Below are 25,959 nucleotides of genomic sequence, written 5' to 3'. Positions count from 1 at the left end.
TTGACTCTCATTTCTTTTATGAGATCCACAACGCTTACACGGCAAGATTGTTAACAGAAATAATAACAAAGGGGATTCATTCTGTGCAGGTCTTGGGAACTTTACAGGCACCATGCCATAGCAGTATCTCCATAAAGGTCTTGTGAGTTCGTGCCATCGTTATCTTCATTTGATCAATGAGAGAATGGTCGTCTCTGGTTAAGAGGTCATCTAAGAGGTTAAACCACAGACCTAAAATTCACAACTAGCAATGACAGAGTTGGGACTTAACACCCAGATCTTTCCTTTCTCCAAAGCTTCGTGTGTAACTGGTATGCTGGCTCAAACCCAGCAAATTGAGGGAGACAATGAATAGAATGTCTTTAGCACATTGTGGGACACTTAATAAGCACAATTTTGGTCTGGCACCTAGGTCTCCAAAGCCAGGTTGGCCACCCATGAGGACAAGCCCTCCCTCCCTAGGCTTCCCCGGTGGGCAAGAGGATACCACACGTTGAAATGCAGGAGGGGCGGGAGGGATGAGAGAGCCGTTGCATTATTCATGTCTAATTCCACTTGTCTAATGGACTTGTTAAAAGCACCCTGGGTGGAAAGTGTGAATCTTAATGGCATTTTATAAAAGTTGCTGTGATGAATTAGCACATAAAGTAAATTAAAAGCAGCTTATCGCTTTTTAAACTAGGTGACGGGGCACTGTAGCCTCTTCCCCAGATGTGATGATCCATTAATATCCAAAGGAGCCAGGAGCTGCTAAAATGTGTCAGCTGCTTGTTTTTAGGGACCTGGCACATCTGAATCGGTGTGATCCTAGAGAGGCAGTTTGTCCAAGATAATAGAACTCATGGAGAGAGCATGTTGCTGTTTCCAAGGGTGGGAAATCTCCCCTCAGGAATAGTTAGGGGAACTTCCCTGGTGGTCCAGTGGCTAAGATTCTGTGCTCCCAATGCTGGCCCAAGTTCAATCCCTGGTCAGGGAACTAGATCCCACATGCCACAAGTAAGAGTTCCCATTCCGCAACCAAAGACCCAGCACAGCCAAGTAAATAAATGTTTTCTTGGAAAGACGACTTGAGACTAGAATGGAGCTCAGTAGAATGAATGGGTCACCTGCTGAGGACCTTTGGGATTGGTTTCTGCTGCCCTCCCCTTACAGACCAGGACACTGAGACTTGAAAGAAGTGGAGCTTTCAAAGTGAAAGTTAGTCACTCAGTTGTGTTGGACTCTGTGATCCCGTGGACTGTAGCCCGTCAGGCTCCTCTGTCCATGGAATTCTTCAGGCAAGAATACTGGAGTGGGTTGCCATTCCCTTCTCCAGGGGATCTTCCCAACCTGGGGCTCAAACCCAGGTCTCCTGCTTTGCAGGCCAGACTCTTTACCAGTCTGAGTCACCAGGGGCTTTCAAAGATCATCCAAAATATTTCCATAGATCTTTCTGAAGGTCTGCCTTGTACCCAGCACTATACTGGGTCTTGAGGATACAGAGGAGTTATAGATATCTTTGTACACAGTCCATAAGACAGATTCTAAGTGGCACAGTTGGGACTCAGAAACTGGAATTCAAATCCCAGTGCATTTTTCAGAATAATTATCGTAGTAGTATTAGCTGACATCTATTGAGCACTTGCTCCTGCCAGGCTGTGTTACTTCACATGTATTATTTCATTTAATCCTCACCACAACTCTTCAAGGTGGCTGGTGTTATTACTATGCCATTTTATAATTAAGAAAGCTTGAAACCCAGAGACGTTAAGTACCTTGTTCAAGATCACAGTTAAAAAGTAGCAAACCCAAGTAGTCTGACCCTAGAGCTTGCCTTCTTGGCCACCACCTGCCAGCTTTCCTGATGGCTTTTCTACCTCCAGTCCTCACACTTTACATCCAGAAGAGCCTGGAGCCGAACTAGAGGTTTGGGGACCTTAAGATAAGTAATACCGGGGACAGGAGCTGAGCGTAAGGGAACTTCAGGGACCTGGGGAGAAGAGGTGGTCAGCTCTGAAGGGAAGATTAGAATTTCCTGGTACGGCCGAGTCGTGGGTGGGCACGGTAATGAAATAACCAGGGATGTGCATTTTGGAGTCAAGCCTTAGTCTAGGTTCAGTTTCTACCACGTGTTTACTTGTGACCTGGGGCAGGTTTCTGAACTTCCTGAGTCTCCTCTCCCATCTATTAAACAGAGATACTAATATTTACCTTTCGGGTTGTTATGATGTCAAATGTAGGACAATGAACACAAAGGGCCAGGCCCCCTCACGTGGGCATGAATAGTGCTAGTCATCATGGTTCTCATCCTCGCCCCCTTGTCACCACCTTCACCACCTCCCAGACTGGGGTGGGGTCAGGGGGCAAGGTGGAGACCACTGAACTAGGACTTAGGACCAAGAGACCAACACTCCAGCCCCAGGTTGCTGCCTCTAAGCCACGTATCCTGTGTTAGTTGGAGGGGGCCTCGCCTGGTATGCCCCTCACCTGTAGAAAGAGGATACTAAGTACTGTATCCGTTGTACTTTCTTTAGGAATGGACATGGTTTCCAATCTATGGAGTGAGTGTTGAGGGTCCTGAAGACAACTTCCAACTAGGAGGGCTTGTTGGACTCTCATCTTCATGGCTATGATTTATTGCAAAAAGTGGATAAAAAGTCAACTCAGCAGAAGGAAAAGAGCATGGGACAAAATCCAGAGGAAACGAGGTGCCAGCTTCCAGGAGTCCTCTCCCAGTGAAATCAGGAAGGACATGCTTAATTCCTCCAGTGAAAGATTGTGACAACAGGTGTAGAACATTGTCTCCCAGAGAAGCTCCGAACAGATTCAGTGTCCAGGGATTGTATTTGGGGCTACTCACACAGACGCCCTCTCTGCCTACCACAATTCCAGACTCCCAGAGGAAAAGCAAGTGTTCACCTTAAATGATCCTGTTTATTATAGGCAGTTTAGGTACAGTAAGCTATTCTTAATAGGATATGGAAAGAAGCCTCCCAAAAGCTGAGTTCCCAAATGTCAGCCAAGGGCCATCCTTGTAAGTGGGTCTTTTTAGGGATGCAGTCTCGGGATTGTTATGCCAGTCTGTTTTTGCAGAGTAGAATCCATAGAAAGGATGTTTATAAGTATACACTCAAAAGGGGAAAGGAGGTGTATAACGACAACAGCAACAACAGTGGTTCATACTTAATGACTGTCACTTTGTGTGGGCACTTTTGTGTGTGCTATACATGTATTACTTTAGGCAGCCTTTCATCCCATAAGACAATCCCATGGTAAAAGCACTGTTATCATCTCCGTTGTTGTCATCACTATGTTATATACAAGGGAACTGAGTCCTCAGAGGGGCTCAGGAGTGTGCCTGGATTACCAGCTCTATGACTAGTAAGAGAGAAGTACCAGGACCAGAACACAGCCCTAACAGTGTGGCCCCTGAGTCTGTTTTCTTAGCCACTATTAGACTACATTCTGCCGGATGCATCCAATATGTTATTTCATTAAAGCTCACAGCAGCTCCATGTGAATATAGTTATTGGACTAACTTTGCATTTACAAAGCTGTGGTTCTGTAATGTTAACTTGTGTCTCATCAGCCAGCCAGAGAAGTGACAGATTCAGGAGTGGGTCTCTGCCTCTTCTCAGCCCCCTTTTCCTGGCGAGGGTTTTGTGAAGTCTTTGGTAAGGAAGATGCAGATGGTTAAGGTGGAAATGAGTCATTCTAGGAGCTGAGACACCCCCCTCACCGTATTCCACCACCTGGGGACAGAGTTAATGGAAGAAGGGGCTGTGTTGCAAGTAATTCAGCTTTTCCTGCAGCATTTGAGGGCTGATGCCTTCAACTCATTTGGGTTGCCACGACAGCAGATGTGACATTTCTTTTATGAGGGGGGAAAAGAAAGAAAAAGAATCACACTCTGTCCTCGGTGATTTTAGACAAATCTGTCCACCAGATCTAGCTAGTTTTGCTTGCATAGTGGCTACACTCTAAGGAAATTGTTAGAATAGAATCAAAGGGGAATGAACAGGGACATGGCAAAGTCTGCTTCTCCAGGGAAATCACAGGTAGTGTGTGTGTGGTGACAGTTTGTGGGAGATACAGGAAGAGGTGGCCTGGGTAGGACTTGAGACAAATTGTCAGCTGCTTGGGGGCAAGAGCTGAGGTCTTGGTCATCATTTAACTCTGCTTCCAACCCCTTTACCCCACCAGTCATGCATATTTACAGTGTTAGGCTTAGCGAAGGCTCAGTAAAGACTCTTTAGTGGGGAAAACATGATACATACAGCAAGAATTACAATTCAGAGTGATAAATGCAATGGCAAGGTAGGCTTGGTATTCTGTGGAAGCAGTTTGATTCATCTGAGATTTGTTCATCACACAAAATGTACATTCAAAAGATTCCCATCTTTCTCTTCGTTATTTCTTTCTTTATAGTGATTTATAAAATTTGATTGTAGTGAGAGAGAAAAAAAAATCTCAATAAAGTACTAACCTACCTTTATTATCTTCCATTATCACCTTGTTGCATGTGATGATCTCCAAGAAGCAGTATCCCAGGGTTTTTTTAATATGCTTTTTTATTGTGGCAAAGTCACATAATATAAAACATACTATTTTAGCCATATTTAACTGTACAGTTCAGGGGCACTAATTGCATTCAGAATGTTGTGCAATTCTTACCACCATCCATCTCCTGAATTTTTCACCTTTCTGAAATGAAAACTCTGTTCCCATTAGGCACTAACTCCCCATTCCCCCTCCTCTCTACTCCCTGGAGTCTGGCATCTACCAGTGAGCAGAACCCCAGGTTAAGGGCCCTAATAGGCTGCCCTTGCAACCTCCAGGAGAAGTAAGAAGTAACCTTGATTTGTGACCAAAGCAGTGGGAACATTGACTGGGATTCCAGAAGTTAGTCCTGGGAGTGGGTACCCAGTGGCCAGTGGGTTCTCAGGACAAGAGTGAATAATCCAAATGATGAATCCAAGATCTGAGCTGCCAGAGATTCCTAACAGTGTTCTCTTATGTCATTTCTTCCAGAGCCATGTTTGACTATGACAAAAGCAAGGACAGTGGGCTGCCAAGTCAAGGACTTAGTTTTAAATATGGAGATATTCTCCACGTTATCAACGCCTCTGATGACGAGTGGTGGCAAGCCAGGAGGGTCACACTGGAGGGCGACAGTGAGGAGATGGGGGTCATCCCCAGCAAGCGGAGGTAAGGAGGCCCTTCCGATCCCAAGGATTTGCTGTTCACCTCCCCGGGGGTGTGGAGGTGAGGAGAGATGAAGATGTGGCAGACCATTCCCAGGATATGTTTGAGTGGGTTAGTCACTATGCGCAGAAATTGTCAGCAGGGACAGGGGACACAGATTAAATATTCTCACTCCTCTCATGTTAGGTTTTTACCCAAACTGGTAACCATGATACAGCATAAAGCAAGAAAGAGAATCTGCTTATTCTGCCTTCCTAAAACTTGCCAGCTTTCATATGTTCAGGGATATGCTTATCAGCTTGTATGCTGATTTATAGACCCAGAGGGGTTACTTCAGAGGTTCATCATTTACTGGGTTACTTTATAGAAAGTACAGGTGAAAGCCAAGTAAAATAGAACATTTTCAAAGCTGAGGTCCTGGCTTTGTATTCTGTCCAAACATTCATGGGAAGAGACTAAAAAACTCCAATCCAGAATCAAATACTTGAGAATAAACAACAAGGTCCTGTCTAATACAGAGAACTATGTTCACTATCCTATGATATACCATTGTGGAAAAGAATATTTAAAAAGAATGTATATGTGTGTATAATTGAATCACTTCACTGTGCAGCAGAAAGTAACACAACATTGTAAATCAACTGTACTTCAATTTAAAAGTTAAAAGCTAGTTTCATTGGAGAAAAGAAAAACAAAATTAGATACTTGAGCTGTGAGCTGTTAAACATATGGTGAGTTCCAAAGAGTGGGTTTACAGAGGTTTATTTACAGCTTCAGTTACTCCTGGTCCCCACCCCAACCAGCTTCCACTCAGATATTTAGTTCTGTATATATTTTCTAAGTCAAGACTGTTATGTTCTACTATCTGTATGGCTGAGTCCCTTCGCTGTTCACCTGAAACTGTCACAGTGAAGTGTTAAGGCTCAGTAATGTCTGACTCTTTGCAACCCCATGGACTGTAGCTTTCCAGGCTCCTCTGTCCATGGGATTCTCCAGGCAAGAATATTGGAGTGGGTTTCCATTTCCCGATCCAGGGGATCTTCCTGACCCAGGGATTGAACCCATGCCTCCTGCATTGCAGAAGGCACCAGGGAAGCCCTGTTAATTGGCTATACCCCAATATACAACTAAAAATTCAAAAGAAAAGAAAAGGAATACTATGTTCTTTCTCTTCTAAGCATTTCTTCAACTCTGCTCTTGAAAGGCAGGAATAAACTTCAGAACAACCACATCCTTCATCTGTCCCCAGCAGCTTCTGTGCATCACCACTAGAAAGGAACTCTTCTTCCCATGAGTATCCTCTTGGCACCAGGATACTGTCTGAGAAACAAATGATCTGCTCCCTAGAGACGAGATGGTATGAAGTCAAAGTCAGGAATAATGTTTATTCAAAACAGTCACTAACTTTTCTCAAGCCACGAAGGGCTCTCCTCCTCGAATCCAAACATCCCAAATACCTTTGTAGAAAATCCTCCTGAAGCTGAGTATTCAAATACTGCTGCACACAAAGTGACTCAGTGACTGAGGTAGCGCCAGCCACAGTGGGAAGATGGAAATTCTCCCCAAGAATAACTGTGGGCCATTTGAACCTCAGAGAAGACTGGTCCCCTGTCTTTTCTTGCCGGTGGCCACACAACCCAGGGTGAATGTGAGGAGACCAGGGCATCGTGACTGTCTCCCTCCCTATCCTCTAAGCCTGGGCCTGTGGATCTCCCACCAGCAGACAGTTCTCTAAACTCCTGGAAATACAAATGAAAATAGTCACTCAGTCACATCCGACTCTTTGCAACACCGTGGACCGTAGGCTTCTCTGTTCATGGAATTCTCCAGGCAAGAATACTGGGGTGGTTTGCCATTTCCTACTCCAGGGGATGTTCTCAACCAGGGGATTGAACCAGTCTCTTGCATTGCAGGCAGACTCTTTACCATCCAAGCCTCTGGGCTCCTGCATAATTGCCTGATATTGCTTTGAGAGGACATTCTGAGTTTTTAGTTTTTTGTGTTTTGTGTATTTGAAGCAGTAACTCCCAGGAGTAGTATATATTCTGTTTTTCCACTTCCATTTATTTTTGAAAAATGTCAAGGCAGCAAGCATTTTGGTTTGCTTTAATGTGATTAATCAGAGCTATCTGCAGGGCTATTCTGTAGAAGAAGGAGCCATCTTGTTGAATATGGGTAGAAATGGGGTCGAGAAGGAAAGCTGTCTGGAAAGAGATTTCAAATAATTTTAAGGAAATCCTTTTAGTAGTTGGAGCTGCCTAGAGATGGAATGGATTACCTGGGAAGACAGTGAATGAGAATAATGGCTTTGACACCAAGGGAACATTATGAAAACTTAAGATACGCCCACTCTCCCTCACACACACTGACACACAGAGTGACTCTGATTCAGTCCATCTGGAGATCTGTATTCGTGTGCATGTCCCCCTAGATGATTCTGATACTAGAAGATTCCAGGGCACTAAGTATTGTAAAAGGGACGCAAGCTCTGAGTGGGACAGCTGAGCTACATAATTTTCTGTCACTTTCCAACCCTGAGATTCTGTGGTTCTGACCAGTCTTGTCAATAATCCTTCATTTGTTCAGTTGCACATCTCTGTCCCCCAAGGAACATTCTCAGTGTTAGTCCTCCTGGTAATTTTCTGCCTGCTGGAGGTCATTCTTGAATTGGCTCTCTCAGATATTTTAGGAGAAGGGAATGGCAACCCACTCCACTGTTCTTGCCTGGAGAATCCCAGGGACAGGGAGCCTGGTGGGCTGCCGTCTATGAGGTCACACAGAGTCGGACACAACTGAAGCAGCTTAGCAGCAGCAGCAGCAAACATTTTAGGAAAAACTATCCTGACCACCATGCTGGCCTGGAGAAGAGGTGTGTCTCATGACTCTAATGTTGACATTTGCATTCTTGCTCATAAAGGGTAGAGTAATGCCCATCTCATCTGTGTGTGTGTGTGTTTATGAATGTAAATGAATTTCTATTAAATTTTCTCCTTAGGATGGTAACTCTTTGCAAAAATGTTACTATTATTGTTTTATGTGTTTGTAAAGGTAACACATTTCATTGTAGAAAATGGGAAAATTTAGAAAAGTTTCAAGAAGAAATAAAAATTACTTATACCTACCCCATAAAGCATTCTTGTGCACTTACCTTAATGCAATTTAAGATCTGTCATGAGCCTTCCCTAGGGCTGCTCTTTAATACTTAGCTTCTAAAGGAGGCGTTCTCATTTTATACTGCATTCAGCATCTTACAACTATAGCTCAGAATAAATGGTTGCTGGTGCGCATATGATTTATTATTAGATTAGGGTTATTTTTTTCAATCCTTAATTCCTCTCTGGCCCCTTTTCAGTTAGAGGCCAGAGAGGAATTATAGTTCAGCTCCGAGAGCCAGTTTGCAAAAATTTCATAATGGATAACATCAGTGTATGACTTTACCCTTTATAAAAATATACTCTATTGATGATTCCATTTAATCATTTCAATGAAACCATAAGATGAAGAGTATGAAAATCATTGCCTTTTCCCTCTCTCTTTTTTGAAGTTGGTAAATAAATTTTATTTAAATAAATGTTCCTTGAACATGCTAGACACTGTTGTAAGCCCTTTGCAATTAATTAACTTATTTAAACCTCATTACAACCCTATGGGGAAGGTGATATAATTATCCTCATTTTACAAACCAGGAGACTAAAGCAGATAGAGGTTAATTTACTTGCCTGGAATTGCCCAGCTAATAAATGGCATAATTGGGATTTGATTCCAGGCTATAACACTCTTAACTCATATGCAATTCCTGCCACCCAACATTATAGAAATAAGAATTGACAAAATTCAGTTCAGCAAGCACCTCATGAGCACCGTCTGTGTGCCAAATGCTGTCACTGCCTGTGCTTGTGGGACCAGCATGTAACTATGACACAGTTACACTGGTGAGGGCAGAGGGCTATAGTGTAAGTAAAGGTGCTGTCTTAGTTCCGGCTATGTGACAGAATACCATTCACTGGTGACTTGGACAACAGACATGTATATTTTGCAGTTCTGGGGTTCAAAATCAAGGCATTAGCCATTCAGGTTCCCAGAGAGAGGACCTTCCTCCTAGTTTGCAGACAGTCCTCTTGCTATTTCCTCATGAGGCTGAGAGAGAGATCTCTTCTCTCCTGTCCCTTCTTTTTGGCCACTAATCTGATTCATGAGAGCTCCATCCTCATGACCTTGTTACCTCCCAATGCCTCACCACCATAGACCACCACCCTGGGGATTGAGGCTTCAACATATGAATTTTGTGTGGACACAAACATTCAGTCCATAGCAGGTACCAAGGGAAGTGAAAGGGCAGCAGACAGAGGAGTGAATCCCATATGATGATAGACTATGTATTGCGCTGGTGCTTTCAAATGTAAGATTTTCTTTAATCTTCACAAAAGCTTCATAAGGAAACTGAAGATCAGAGAAGTCAGGTAACTTCCCCAAGGATGCACAGTCAGCCACTGGCCTAGGTCTCTCTGTAGCAAGACCAGATGGCTTTTCACTACCCCAAAGTTATACTAGAAGTGCTTGACAAGTAAGAAGCTCTTATACATTTCAAATACTGTACTAACCATTTTTAGTATTATTTAATATTCACCATAATTTTTCAAGTCTGTCTTAATATCCTAATTTCACCAGTCTCATGAAACCTGAGATCCTAAGAGGTTAAGTGACCTACCCTAAGTCACAGAGCTAGTAGGTGGCAGATGGAGAATTGCAATGCATATTTGTGTGATATCTAAACCTGGGCTCTTAGCACAGAATCTCTCTTTTCTGAGATGACATAGTTTCTGAAGAGCCAGACTGGGATGTGTTCCCCTGTCTCTTCATCCAAGTATCTCTTCATTGCCCCACAGTGACTCGGCTCTCAGATGGCAGTTTGCAGCTAGCACTGAGTAAGTGTTCATTCACTTAGCTTCCCTGCAAGCCTGTGGCCAGTAACCTGTATGGTGTTTCAGTCCTCCCTGCAGTGGACCCTGGGAGGGACACAGGCAAAGTGATACCCAGCCCCAAATGCTGCTCTGACCATCCAGTGCCGCAGGCCTGCCCTCATTGTGTGTTTGGCGGGAACCTGAAAACGCCAGATGGGAGATGGGTAAAAGGACAGAGGAAGACAGTTGGGCTCATTAAAGCATGGCCATTTGGTGCTCTCTGGAGATGCTAGATGTCAGAACTGATTGCTCAAATTTTGCTATCCAGTTTAAGTTTTCAGTATTTTGGTCAGTGACCAAACCAGGGCGGAGGGGATTATTTCTGCTTAAACAATCTAATTAATTGCTTGCCTCCTGAGTGTGAGAGAAGTATGTCAGTCCTTCTCATCACGAGTCAGTCTTTCCACACAGGTGACCCACCAATTCCTTAGGTAAAGATCTATGGTTCTTAACATCATGTATTTCTGCCCAAGGAGTCTCAGTTAGTAGAACGCAGAAGGTGATGCTATACTTTTACGTAGATTCCTTCAAGGGAAAAAGTCAGGAAATGGTCAGCAAGTGTTTTTCAGAAACATTGGTTGTTTGGGCAAGTCACTTCAACTCTCTGAGCCTTAGGTTTCACATCCAGGTCAAGAACCAGTAAGCCTCTTCGATGATTCTTTCATTCATTTACCAACAAAGATTAAGCACCTGCTATTTGCCCAGCTTCATCTTAAACCCTGGATTATCATGCCGGTTATAGATAAGATAGGTAAGGTGGTTAGCATGCATCTAATACTTTTGTGCTTACTCAAATGATATACATTTTCCTTTCTGCAAATGTTGAGCTTTTGATGCTCAGAAAAGCACAGTATTATGTAGGGACCTATTTCTCAGCCCTAACTGATCTTGGCAATAAACTGTCCACATGCATCCCAAGAAGCACTAGGAGAGAGGACAGGGCTGAGGCAAGTGAGGAAAGAAGATAAGCCACACCCCTTGCTACCCGGGAGAAAAGATTTGCAGAGACCCCCAAGAGACTATCAGCATGGGCCTCTGGGATGCCAAAACACAACTGTGGTTGGGGATGCAATAAATGTGAAAAGACTGCTGAGGAGAGAAATCAATCCAGTGTTTGTGATGTCAGATTGCAAATAGACATCTAGCTAACCTGAATTTCAGTGCTAAAAGCAAATTTATTCTGAGTTTTGAGGCCAGCCTGTCAAAACAAGTATTATGTCAGTGACTCAATGCTTGAATTTGGTTATGGTTTATTTAAATCAGGACAATCGGGATTTGGGATGCAAAGAAGGGGGATGGTTATCATTTGTGAGAAAGTAGGCCCTGACTCCTAAGGAACTATATTGGTCTTGAATTGTGGGTGATCCTGTATAGTCTCACGGGTGTTGAAAATCCCACTGGATAAGGGCGGTGTGGAAGGTCCTTAAATACTATTTCCCAAACAGAATGAATGTGGTCAGACACTGTTAGAAGATATATGCTCAGTCCCTATTTCTACCATTTTCTAATTTAGGAAGCTTTGAGTCTTAGCTTTTCCAGCCATAAAATGGGACTGAGAATGTCACACTTGGTTATTGTTAGGGTCAAATGAATGATGTAAATGTGAAGGACTTTTTCATTAATAATAATATGTTAAAATTTCAGTTACCACTTATATCATCATCTTTATTATTCATGAAACTTTCAACCCAAATAGAAATCAAAGCTTTCTGATTTCCTTCTTGAGTGAACCAAAATCTGCCACTCCTACAGTAAGGCTTTAATTTTTTCTTTTTTTTAACTTTTTTTGTTGCTTGTTTGAAGATCAGTAATAAACCATATCACATATTAGGTGTATTTGTGTGTGTGTCTCTGTCCGTCTGCCTGTTCATCTGACTTAGTCTCTGCAACTCATTTAAGATTTAAGTGATGAACTACTAAGGTGGCCTAATAGAAACGTTTCTGAAGGAACGTGGAAGGCATGAACTTAGAAACCAAGGGGGAAATGTTAGAATGCTCTGTCTAAGCAATAATTAGAAGAGAATATTGAGTTCAGCCTCATTTATGTTTAGGGCCCATGTGACCTCTCTCACTTTATGCAGAATTTATTTTCATAGACTAATCAAATAACCATGTATTCTCTGCATGTCATTTTGGCATCCCCTGATGGACTGGTGTTTCCCATAAGTAGGCTGGTTAATGCAGAGACGCCAGGAGAAAGTCGGGGCTGTAACAGCAGTTTTAGAAGGACCCAAAGAGAATGCCAATTAGCATTTGCACTTGGATTAAAACTGAGAAAAGCTGAAGAAGCTCAGAGCAGACATTTTCACAGTGAGCGTCTTTGCACTTTGCTACTTACCTTATGTGAAATCTTCCTTGCTCTCCTCCCAACTGTTGTATGTTAGGGGCAGGTCGAAACTCTCGGTGAAACATACTGCTTTAATATCGGAGGTTAGATTTGAAGAATTTTGCTCATCTGTTTCCACTCAAATATTCTACTCTCATACCAAAATAAATATATTCTGAAACTCCATTCTGTAACTATAGAAACCCCGATCTTCAATGTGTTTCAGCTGGAAACACAAAATAACTCTCAAAGAGAAGTATGTTGTTAATTATTGATCTATGAATAGCTTAGATTTCATAAACCCTTAAAGTTTCTGTAGATTCAGGGTTTTTCCTCTCTTTTTTTCTTTCCCCATTTTTGAAATTAGACCTAGCTACATTTAAATAAAGAGTGATGCTAAAACAATGCAATGAATAGTATTTTAGTTCAGCTGTTAAAATTTACTGAGGATTTGTTGTAATACTCTGAGTCATATGTGGACTTGCCCTCAAGGAACACAGAGCCTTTTATGTGCAACTCAAAAATAAACAGCACGGAAGGAAACAAGAGATAACACCAATGAAGACAAACAAACAAGTGTTGTGGGGCTTAGAGGACAGAACGATCGTGTCTAATTAGAGAGGCTCAAAAAAAAAAAAAAATCGGAGAAATATTTAACTTCTCTTTTCAACTCCATCCTTCAAATAGACACAAGACCTGCCAACTTTATTATATTAGTGTTTCTCAAACTCTTCCCTCTCCTCCACTTCATTATCACTCCTCATCATTTCTCGCCTGGATTATGGCAATAGCTTCTTAATAGGCTTTCTGCTTCCCACTGTTCCTTCCCTCCTTCAATCCATCTTCCTCCTCCCCCAGAGTCACTTCTTTAAAATACTAATGTAGTCTATTGTTTCTTGGCTTTGTAGCCTCTAGGAAGTCGCGAGGATTCCCCAAGGGAAAGCCCCATGGTCTTAATGTAGCAGGATCCCCGTTATATTATAAAGGGGGCCCCGCCACCTCCCCAGCCTCATGTCCCTGTGCTGTATGTACGTTGCATCAGAATCTTCCTGCAATCTTTCGTCCGTCCATCCGTTCAGTCGCTCAGTCGTGTCTGACTCTTTGCGACCCCATGGACTGTCCATGGGATTCTCCAGGCAAGAATACTGGAGTGGGTTACCGTTTCCTTCTCCAGGGGATCTTCCCGACCCAGGGATCGAACCCAGGTCTCCCGCATTGGAGGCAGATGCTTTAACCTCTGAGCCACCAGGGAACCTCAGGTCATGGTACCTGTTGTTCCGCCCTTCTGTCTGGGAGATTCTCCTTGAACTTTTCCCACTGACAAGCTCTTTCTCACCATTTAAGTCTCACAGAAATGTACTCCACCAAGAAGCCCTCCCCATTGCTTTCCACTCCTTATCACCCTCCAATGAGATAGATAGATGTGCCCACTCACCTTGCTATCAGCAGTCTTATTGGGCAGTAGTCTGTCTTTTTATGCCTCTGTCCCCTCCAAGAAGACATTACTATGCCTTCATTGAAGTCATGCTTGTTAATTTTTTTTCCCCCAACACCTTACTTGATACAGGGTAGGCTTTCAATAAGTGCTTGATGAATGAACGAAGGTAAAATAACAAAAACTGCAGAGATGGCAGCAGAAGGACATTGGGCAAAGGAAAAGTTCAAGATTATAACATGGTTGGTTTGAGGTAAAAGTAAACACCCCAGCTCTCTTAAAGAGAAGGAAAGAAAAAGGAATCTAACAGAAAAGGATATTAAGAGAGGAGAGTTTACTTGGCCTCCACTTTAGGTGTTCGTGTCTGTGGACTGTGATTTCAATCAGAAGTAGATTCTGATTGATTCAGGCATTTAAATGGCAAATATTATGTTTTTATTCCTTCCAAATAGGTGACGATTCAGTATATGTAACACAAAAATTGCAAGGGATATGTTAGCAGCTTAGAGATGTTATATGGAGACTTTTTATACTGACAAAGAAAACAAATATTTTAAAACATTTTATTTGATCTGAAGGATAGGAAGAAGAGGTACTCTTCATTGGATAAGGAATTTAAAATCATAAATGCCTTGCCATGTGATAGACTCTTTATTTTCCATTTTCCTTAGGGTGGAAAGAAAGGAACGTGCCCGATTGAAGACAGTGAAGTTTAATGCAAAACCTGGAGTGATTGATTCAAAAGGGGTAGGTACAAAATAATTGAAACATTAAGTTCTCTCGGTTGCCATGGATTTAACTAAAATTAGCATGTAAGCTTTCAGTAACAGACAGATTATGGAGCTACAAGACAGAAGATCACTGTTAAAAATGTATTGCTAAATACAATCATGACGTGATTTCTGATGAAATAGATCTATAATAAATATACTAAATATTGGGGGTAAAGCTGCTAGTGATCAGCAGAAATGATGTATTATAAAGGTGATACAATGACTATAGTGAAGAAGAAAAAAGATAGTTTTGGTATTTTTATTTCTCTAACTTTTTTCTTTTAAAATAAATATTCTCAAAGCCTAGATTCTATAAAAGATGCCTGCTCATCATAAGATATATCTAATCCTTTACACATTATAAAGTCAGGACAGTGGTCATGGAAATATACAGATGGATCATCTAAGTGAATACATGGATTGTTGTGACAGACATAGAAAAGAAGAAAATTAACAAATGAAATTTAGGGTTATGCAACCATCACCACAGTCAACTCTAGAATATTTCACCACCCCATGAAGAAATCCTGTAGCAGTCGCTTCCCTCTCCCCAGCCCTCTGACCTAGCCCTAGGGGACTACTAATCTACTTTGTCTCCATAGGTTTGCCTATGCTGTATAGTTCATACAAATGGCATTATATACTGCGTGGTCTTTTGTGACTACTTCTTTCACTTTACATAGCGTTCTGAAAGTGCCTCTATGCTGTAGCATATATAAGGACTTCTTTTCTTTTCATTGCCCAACAATGTTCCGTTGTATGGATATACTCATCTAAATCTATCCATGCATCAGTTGGTGGAAATTTGTGTTGTTTCCACTTTGGGGCAATTATGAATAATGCTACTATCAACGTTTGTGTACTGATTTTTATATAGAAATATACTCTTACTTCCACTGGGCATGTACTTAGGAGTGGAACTCCTGGGTCATATGATAACTGTGTGTTTAACATTTGGGGGAACTGCCAGACTGTTTCCAAGGTGGCTGTAACATTCCACATTCTCACCATCAGTGTATGAGGGTTCCAGTTTCTCTGCATCCTTGCCAGCACTTGTTATTATACTGTCTTTCTGCTTATAGTCCTCCTGTTTGGTCTGAAGTGGTATCTCATTGTGGTTGTGATTTTTATTTCCCTAATTATCATTGGTATTAAACATCTTTTCATGTGCTTATTAACCAGTTGTGTATCTTCTTTGAGAAGTGTCTTTTCGGGTCCTTTGCCCATTTTTAAAATGGCATTCCTTTGTTGTTGCTGAGCTGTAGAAGTTCTTTGTATATTCCAGATATTAATCTCTTATTAAATATACATTTTTGAAATACTTTCTCCCATTCTATGAGTTGTCTCTCTTTAGAATGTCTTTTGGTGCACAAAATTTTTGATTTTGAGAGAGTTCAATTTACCTATTTTTTCTTTTGCTGCTTTCTTTGTTATTATATCAAAAAAACCAAGGTCATGAAGATGTCCATATTTTCTTCTGAGTTTTATACTTTTAGCTGTTACATTTAGGTGGTTGATCCATTTTGCATCAGTTATTGTGTATGATATGAAGTAGGATTGTAATTTCATTCTTTTGCACGTGAATTGTTTTCTTATTTTTTATTTTTTGATAGTTCATTGCAAGTATATAGAAATGTAATTATATCTGCCTTATACCTTGCTACCTTGCTGAATCCATTTATTAATTATAATAGCTTTTTGGTTGATTCCTTAGGATTTTCTATCTACAAGGTCATAAAAAGAGAGTTTTACTTCTTTCTTTTCAATCTAAGTGTCTTTCTTTTCAATCTAAGTGACTTTTATTTCTTTATCATAACTGATTGCCTTGGCTGGAACTTCCTGTATAGTTTGTATGAAAGTTGCAAACTGTTCTATTCCTGACCTTAAGGGGAAAGCATTTAATCTTTCCTGTTGTGTGATGTAGGTTGTGGGTTGTAAAGGATTTTTTAAATCTATTTTTAAGTGATAATACAAGAATCGTATTGCTGTATTGTAAAATACCTTCCCCACCTTCTGCTTTCCCATTCTTTCTCTTCATATCCTTTCCTTTACTTTTCTGCCCTAACATTTTTGACTTGTGAGCATCACACAGAACCACATGTTTAGGTCAACATTTGTCACCATGAAAGCAAAAAGAAAAACTATCATTTCTCAAAACTTTTGAGCCCTAAGCCACAACACTGCCCTTTGTATTTTTAAGCAGAAGTTTCACTGGGCAGCCCAGTCATTGACATAATGATTTTCATTCCCCTAATACATTCTGGTGAAAGGGAATTTATTTAAACATGATGTCACTCTAAAAAATAGTGAGGGACTATGTCATCATGCATGGAAACCTTTCCAACAAATACTGTCTCCATACAAAGGGGTAAGATTTTTCAATGATTCTTGGTGAGAATTTTAGGATAGATTTCCTGTTTGTTTCATATATATAGTTGGATATATATCAAAGAATTTTCGTTGAATACCTACCATGTGCCAGACACAGGATTAGAACTTGTGAAAGATACAAAGGTAACACAGGCCCTTCCCCTCAAGAGCTTATAACATCAGTGAGAGTCCAGATGCCTTTTCAGTAAGGACAAAACTTGTGTGTTGTGTTTTTTTAATCATATTGTTGAATACGATTAGGTACGAGCCAGTGAATAGAATATAAATCCTAGGACTTGAGTGGCTGTTGAAGGAGAAGCATTGATCACGTAGAAAGGGAAACCCTGAACTGAAATTCATGAGAATCAAGTACCTGAGTTCTGGTGTCAGTTTATTACTGAGTCATCACTGCTCTTTGGACCTCATTAGCAAAGTAGCAACTTTGAACTATATCAGGGATTTCAAAGAAGTTTCACCTCCTATGTACACTGATGAATTGATGTCTCTAACTAGAAAATGTGTTGAAAATGATTCTGAGTCCATATATGACCTCAGCAGGAAAGAAAAGGGGGGTGTCATGATTGATGTCATGCCTAACACACCACTGGGAATTGTTCTCTGCTTGAGATCCCTGGTTTCAGTGATTTTTAAGGTGCCTTCCAGCAGTAATTCTCCGTGAGCCTATGAATTAAGAAACAATAAACCACAGATTTCCAAGTCCCTACAAAAATAGTACATCAATGAGAAGATTCTCACCCTGAAGTAGAACGCAAAGGACAATAAGAGAAAGACAGGACAATTAAGACTGAAGAAAGGACAGACCCACTCTCCAATGGAGAGTTAAGAAAGTCAGGAGATGCCACTCACTCTGAGCCTTGGACAAAAACTACAGAAATTAGTCATATAGTTACAGAGGTCTCAGTCCCTGGGACCCAGGGGTAAATGCAGCATAAACTGAAAAGGAAAACTATTTGAAATGAGGAAGAGGATGGGATATTTAAGTAACGATATCATTAGTTGGAATCGACAGAACATTGTGAATTGTTGGGGATTCAGAGTGAAAGCCATGGGGACTTCTCTGGCGGTCCAGTGGTTGGGACTCCACGCTTCCAATGCAAGGGGCACATGTTTGATCCCTAGTGGGCTAACTAAGATCCCACATGCCATTTGGTGTGGCCAAAACATTTTTTTTTTTTTTAAACAGAGTGAAAGCTGTGGCCACTGCCCTGGAGGATCTTAGAATCAATTATTATGTGTAAAATGGGCTGTGACAGGAGCCTTATTAATACTGTATACAACAGCTATGGGGACTTCCTGGATGTGGGAATGACTAGAGAGCACTTCATAGAAGAAGAACTTAGAGTGCTTGAGTTACTTTTCCTCAATTATGAATTGAATTATGAATGAATAATTAAACATTCATTAATGTTTGAAAATTGAGTTCTATAAAACATTAGGTACTAGGCTAGGTGCCTCGTGGGGCAGCCGGGTGATTAAAAAGACAAATCAGAGCTCACAGAAAGATATATAAGCAAGCAAACAATGGCAACACAATATCACTGATGATCCCTGTGTGTGTGTGTGTATGTGTGTGTGCTCAGTAGCTTAGTTGTGTGTGACTCTTTGCAGGCCCATGGACTGTAGCCCACCAGGCTCCTCTGTCCATAGGATTTTCCAGGCAAGAATACTGGAGTGGGTTGCCAGTTCCTCCTCCAGGGGATCTTCCCAATCCAGGGATCGAACTCCTGTCTCTTGCTTCTCCTGCATTAGCAGGTAGATTCTTTACCACTGTTGCCACCTGGGAAGCCCAAATTTAGCGAATTAATCTGTATTTTAAACACCAAGAGGTTGTGCCTCAGGAAGATTAATTTACCTAAGATCACACAGCTAGTAAGTACAAAAGTCAGGTTTAAATTCAACTTACTTTGACAGTAGAACATTTGCCTTTCTCATTTCTTCACACTATCCCTTCTTTTCTTGGAAGTCAGAAGAAGGAGAGAGCTACTAATTATGACTTGGATAAGGGAGAAGGCTTCAAAAAGAAGGTACTATTTGAGTGAGATTTTGAAGTTTGAGTAAGAGTTTGCCACACATAGAAAATAGAATGAACATGAAGGTGGAAAGTGCAGGCGTTTTGGAGTAAGACCTTGCAGATCAGAGACACTAGATGGATGGTGAGGATGGTGTGGTGGGAGTTTTGGCTAATGGGGCTGATCAAGAAGATCTGGAAGGTTGGGAAGATTGTGTGGAAAGTCTGGCTATGAGCTTTGAAGCTTACTGAGTTTGGAGAATATCCATGAGGAAATCTGAGGCTCTCCATTCCTAAATGCCCATTTGCTACAAATGAAACACCATGTGTCTTCATGAAGTCTGTGTCTACACATGGAAAGACAAGAGGACTATTGTGCCAGTAATCCAGATAATTCCAGCCTACCGATAACCAGTCTCAAAGTGGCCATCAGTTTGAATAGATCTGCTTGAGAACCACCTCAGTTCTCCAGATCTCAGTGTACCCAAGCTTTCCTGAGAATGTCAGTTACATTTCTAATGCATCTCTGTTCAAACTAGCCTCTGGTGAAAACTTAATCACCACCTTAATTTCTTTCATTGCTCTAACTTTTTATCAATTTGCTAATCAGCCATTCTATTATTTATTGAGACATTTCAGAATAGTCTTCAGAATCAAGCTCTTTTTCCATTGAAAAGTCAGTGATATTTAGTGATTTATGTTGTTTTATTTAATTTTTATTTTAAAATCTCAATAATTTAAGGAAGGAAAATATATGTCTGAAAGAATGTAAAAGAATTATTATTAACATTCTTACTAAATATCAACAATGTGAAATTATAAGGGTCCCCTTTGCATTGTAAATCGTTTCTAAAATAAGATAGGCTTCAAATAAATGACTAGTCCTTTATCCACTGGCTGGTATGAAACAGAAGTTAGAGATGTTATTCGAAGTATCAATAGTAGGAGTACCATTGTAAAAACCTAGACAACTTAACATCTATATCTCTTAATCACCACAGCAAAACTTGACATCATTTATTCCCTTTATAGATTTGAAGAAACTGAGGCTTAGTGAGGTGAAGAAATCTGAACTCATGTCTAATTGATTCCAAAACCCTTAATCCATTTACTATAGCATAACTCTCCCCTTATTAAACCATGTCACACTTGTGCATTTTAAGCAAAATGAAGAGATAAATTGAATTAGGTTTAGCTTTGTCAAAAACTAATTTGGACAAAAACTTAAATTCTGAAAGGTGGAAGCTGATTTCTTGATGATGTGCATCTTTCTGTATGAGAACTTTTCCGAAGGGAGCGTGGAGTCTGCACACTCTTCTCTGGTGTGGTCTACCAGAGTAAAATGAAGTCTTAGAAAACATGTTTATTCAGTTATTAAACCTTTATTAGATGCCTATATGGGCTTCCCAGGTGACTCAGTGATAAAGAATCTGCCTGCCGATGCAAGAGACATGAGTTTGTTCCCTGGATTGGGAAGATCCCCTGGAGAAGGAAATGGCAACCCACCACAGTATTCTTGCCTGGGAAATTCCATGGACAGAGGAGCCTGGCCGGTTACAGTCCATGGAGTTGCAATGAGTCAGACATGACTCAGCAACTAAACAGCAACAACAAAGGTGTTGTTGCCTATACAAGGCAGCTTTCTGGGTGGCGTGGACCAAGATGAGTTAGTTATGGTCGCTGCCCTAAAGGAGCAGGGCTACTGGGGGAAAGAATGGGTCCCCCCCAGGGAACAAATAATTCTTACCAAACAGGAGGGATGGGAAACTTGCTCTGAAGTTCAGGCTCCTCTGAACTTGATTCTGGCTTGGAAGCTGAAGGAATTTGAACTGGGGAGCCTTGAAGGATTAGTAAAATTTTCGAGGGATGGGCAGTGGCGTAGGAATAGGATACAGGACACACAGGAAGTAGAGCATGGTTGCTTCCATTGCAAGAAGCAGTTAGTGAAGAATGAAAGGCCTCAGAACTGCAGAGTGACGCAAGTCGGTTCTAGTGCCTTATATTTTCCAGGAAACTTGTACTTTATCCTGTAGACAATAAAGAATTTTAATGGTTGTGACCACACCCAACCTAGTGATTTTCTCTGATTTTCCACCCTTAATGTACCTGAATTCCTACCTGAACATCACTCCCACGCAGACCTCCAAACTTACTCATCTTTGGGCCCCTAACACAATGTCTACCAGACACATACTGGCTTCTCCTTCCACCCTTTTTAGAGGAAAGGTAAGTGAATGATCAAAAGTAGGTTTCCAAGAGATCAGTCTGGCAACCATGGGAAAGATGGATTGGAGGGGAGAGAGACCAGCAGTGGGAGATATTGAGATAACTAAAGCAGTATTCTGGGTGTGAGATTCTGAAAATCTGAATTTAAAACCGTGAAGAAAGGAAAGGAGAAGAGTGTGGCTGAAGAGATCCAAGAGGACCATCATCCTTGGACATCTGACCTAATATTCTGTTTCCTTTTCTGAAGCCTTGAGCTCCTTTTCAGAGGGCATGTTGACTGGGAGAGATGAATTATTGTTGTTATTCAGTCTCTAAGTCATGTTGACTCTTTGGGACCCCATGGAGTGCAGCACACTAGGCTTCCCAGGTCATCACTATGTCCTGGAGTTTGCTCAAGCTCATGGCCGTTGTGTCGATGATGCCATCCAACCATCTTATCCTCTGTTGCCCCTTCTCCTCCTGTGCTCAATCTTTCCCAGCATCAGAGCTTTTTCCAGTGAGTCCTTCCAATGAATATTTAGGGTTGATTTCCTTTAGGATTGACTGATTTGATCTCCTTGCAGTCCAAGGGACTCTCAAGAGTCCTCTCCAGAACCATAGTTCAAAATATTCGGTAGAGAGGGGTGGGGGCAAAGATGGAGCTATTGGTGACAGGGTCCTGGCAATCTCCCTGAATCAAACTGGAGCTGGCATTAAGAAGTCCCAGTTCTGTTTCATACCCTCTTGGAAATTTCCATACAATCATTGGGTCCTACTGTGTCATTTACAGATAAAGAAACTAAGAATCATTTTTCTGGAGCACACAGAGTTAGTAGCAGAGCTTGCCATCAAATCGTGTATCAGAAAAGAGACTTGACAGTTAGTGTTTTGTCAGCGATATAGGAATTATGTTTGTTTCACCAGGATGAGTTATGAGGGTTGCTTTTGTAGCAGCTTCAAAGTGATATTTTGAGTTTCAAGGGAAAAGTCATTTTTCTACTCTCGAAAAATGGGGAAACTCCTTAATAGAGCTAGCTTTTGGATGGCCAGAGCCCAGGGAACAGCTCAGATGTCCAGAGTGACCTAGGGATTCATAGAGGTGGGGTGAAAGGAGAAGCATACCGCCTCATACTTGCCTTTGGGAAGGCAACATTTCCCCTCATAGGTCATGAACTCAATAAAGGCTGCCCCTCGAGTTGTCTATTATCACTCCCCTCCTCCCTCCCTCTGTCCAGTTTCCCGGTTGGACTTACTGGCACTGGTCTTTCTCCTCTGATTCTTTCCCTGTACTGCATGCAGGGTGGTTTTAACCAGGCTAACATTTTTATGTAAAGAACCAAAACAGGATTGTGTCCAGGAAATTCTGCAATGTCACCAGCCCAGCCCAGTCTAGGAAGAGATGCCAACTCCCTACATTTTCCTTTGAATGTGATCATCACGTTTTTCCAAACCTTGAGCTCCCATGCCCACTGAGAGCCATGTGATTCTCTGATTAAAAATATACAAGTGGCTTTTCTGCAGGTGGTTCTCAGAGGGGCCTACAGTTACATTTCATTCTCTGATATATGTAAGGAGAGTTCCTCTCTCAACCTTGAAAGCTGAACTCAACAAATATTTTTTTAGTGAATAAATACACATGCTTTTACTTATTCCCCATAGGGTATTTATTTGTCAAGTTATTAATGAGGAAACTACTAGTGTGTGGAATGGGACGGAAAATAAATCATGTTCCTTATATTCATATTTCTTGGGTCACCTCCCTCCTAACTCCAAAAACTACCATTGTTCAAACAACCAAGTTAATCTACAACCTTAAGTTAGCAAATTTAGTATAATTTACAACTGATAAAATCTGTCCACTACACATGTACGCATATTCATTTTTACAATGTTTTAGTTTGTTCAGTTCTTTTACTTTAATTATATTTTTAAAATACTTTTTATTTTTTGGTTTTGTATATGTTGACTCTTGAATGTGTTTGATCAACCTCATCCCCAGGAGGAAAAAGGTACAAAAGTTGTAAATTTTTCAAAATACTTTGAAATCCAATGTTATTTTCCCTCCCTGATTATATTAGGCTAACACTTTCATTTCAGGAATGTTGGAAGGAAGATGGTAAATTGAAATATAATAAATTCACTTGCTCATGGCACTTCCTCCTCTCTAATGATTTCAGTTTTCAGTGTTTTAGGTTTTAGTTTGACAGACATTTGTTGAGGCTATGCTGGGTGCCACGTACCAATTTAGGCAATGAAAGTACACCACGAATAGGGCAGGGTTCTAGCCTGTAGGAATCACAATATTCTGCAGGTGCTCAGTCGCCTCAGTCATGTCAGACTGCAACCCCATGGATTGTAGCCCACCAGGCTCCTCTGTCCATGGGATTTTCCAGGCAAGAATACTGGAGTGGGTTGCCTTGCCCTCCTCCAGGGGACCTTCCCCACCCAGGGATGGAACCCGCATCTCCTGCGGCTACTGCATTGGTGTGAATAACACTGAGCCACCTGAGAAGCCCTATATTCTGCAGAGATAAACATGTAAGCACATGACAAATAGAATCTTCTAAGCGCTGAGTGGGAAGTGAGGTCAAGCTACTATTTGAACTCAGATCTGGAATACTTAAGCCTCTCTTGAAGTTCACAGTCAAGTTCTCAGTGGAGATAATGCCCCAGCTGAGCCTTGAAGGATCAATAGAATCTAGTGTAAAAGAATGGAAAGACTCATGGAGGCTGAGGGGAAGGCATCTAAAGACAGGAGGCAGCCCATTGTGTGCAGGGAAGCCAAAGAAGCTTTGTGTGACAAATACAGGAGCTTAAGTACAAAGTTACAGGTGTCAGCCAGGAAGGCCAGGAGGAAGTCGGGGGATCAGATCTAACCCAGGGGGCAATGGAGAGGCTTTGGAAGATTTTAGCAAGGTTAGATTAGAACTTTAGGAGGTCACTCAATTCATTTTGGAATAAATTTCCAAAAGGAGGCAACCCTAGACAGTTGGAGTCCATTTTAATAATGTGGGTGAGATGGAGACAGCCTGACCTAGAGCACCAACAGAAAGGAAAGAAGAGACCAGAAAATATTTAGCAGGAAAAAAAAAAAAAAACGTAGCCTAGGGCACCTACATCAACATCAGCTGAGACTTAAAAATGAATGCCAAACCTCAAACCCAGCCCCGTGGACTCAGAATTTCTAGGGATAGAAGTTTATAGTCTATGGGAACTTGAATAGAATTTGTATCCTATTGTTGTGTGAAAATTGTATAAATCTTCATTATGTTGAATTGGTTCATGGTGCTTTTCAGGTCTACTATATCCTTCTACTTTTCTATATATTCATTCTGTTAATTTTTGAGAGTTTGATATTGAAACTCCAACTAAAAATCTTAGTTTTATCTCCTTAAAAAATAATTGTAATAGAGTGGAACTATGTGTAATGTTATTCTGTATTTTCCAAGTCTTGTGTAAATGTGTTATCATACTTTCATAATGTAAAAAAATTTTAAAAAAGAGGAAAAAAAGAATCTCTAGGGATGGAGAATCAGGAAAGTTGCTTTTGACCAAGCTCCCAGGAAAATTCCATAGACTTGCTAAAATTTGAGATACACAGGTGTAGGGAAACGGTTTGATATCACACAGAATAGTCAATTTCTATCAGAGTTATCGTAATATATCTAAGCTTCAATCACCAGATATATAAAAATGGAAATCATATTAAAAGAAATAACATATATTAAGTACCTAGAAATATTAGTCAGTCTCCCTCCTACCCATGCACACACACACCGTGCTGTGCACAGAAAGGAAGGAAGGGAAAGTTGGCACAACCTTGCCTGACACCTGTTGGCACAGGGGTGTTTTTTGACTGTGTGCTTGCTGACTTTATACTGGGCAGGAAGGTGGAGTTGGCAGCAGACTGTCCTCCACTCCTGTCCCTGCCATTGGCTGAAAATCAGGATTGTTTCTGAGTTCTCTACCATTTTGTATAATTCAGTTCAGTTCAGTCGCTCAGTCGTGTCTGACTCTCCGCGACCCCATGAATCACAGCACGCCAGGCCTCCCTGTCCATCACCAACTCCCGGAGTACACTCAAACTCATGTCCACAGAGTCGGTGATGCCATCCAGCCATCTCATTCTCCGTCGTCCCCTTCTCCTCCCGCCCCCAACCTTTCCCAGCATCAGAGTCTTTTCCAGTGAGTCAACTCGTCGCATGAGGTGGCCAAAGTATTGGAGTTTCAGCTTTAGCATCAGTCCCTCCAATGAACATCCAGGATTGATCTCCTTTAGAATGGACTGGTTGGATCTCCTTGCAGTATAAGGGACTCTCAAGAGTCTTCTCCAACACCACAGTTCAAAAGCATCGATTCTTCGGCGATCAGCTTTCTTCACAGTCCAACTCTCACATCCATACATGACCACGGGAAAAACCATTGCCTTGACTAGACGGACCTTGGTCGGCAAAGTAATGTCTCTGCTTTTTAATATACTATCAAGGTTGGTCATAACTTTCCTTCCAAGGAGCAAGCGTCTTTTAATTTCATGGCTGCAATCAGCATCTGCAGTGATTTTGGAGCCCAAAAAAACAAAGTCTGACACTGTTTCCACTGTTTTTCCATCTATTTCCCATGAAGTGATGGGACCAGATGCCATGATCTTTGTTTTCTGAATGTTGAGCTTCAAGCCA

General features: G+C 41.4%; 1 protein-coding gene across 12 annotated transcripts in view; it reads left to right on the top strand.

Annotated features, from left to right (window-relative positions):
* Positions 1 to 25,959, top strand: part of DLG2 (discs large MAGUK scaffold protein 2) — a 1,481,746-nt gene that overhangs the window by 1,394,386 nt on the left and 61,401 nt on the right. For all 12 annotated transcript variants that reach the window (XM_088832355.1, XM_055416123.2, XM_055416124.2 and 9 more), the window contains 2 exons: positions 5,011 to 5,187; positions 14,578 to 14,653. In XM_088832355.1, coding sequence (XP_088688481.1) covers positions 5,011 to 5,187; positions 14,578 to 14,653 — 253 coding nt within the window. The remainder of the gene's footprint in view (positions 1 to 5,010; positions 5,188 to 14,577; positions 14,654 to 25,959) is intronic.

This window comes from Moschus berezovskii, chromosome 25, assembly GCF_049115385.1.
Source record: "Moschus berezovskii isolate FMDL1 chromosome 25, NW_MosBer_1.0, whole genome shotgun sequence".
In the NCBI taxonomy this organism is placed as follows: domain Eukaryota; kingdom Metazoa; phylum Chordata; class Mammalia; order Artiodactyla; family Moschidae; genus Moschus; species Moschus berezovskii.
Note: the sequence above shows the minus strand (reverse complement) of the source record. Positions and strands in the feature narration are given on the sequence as shown.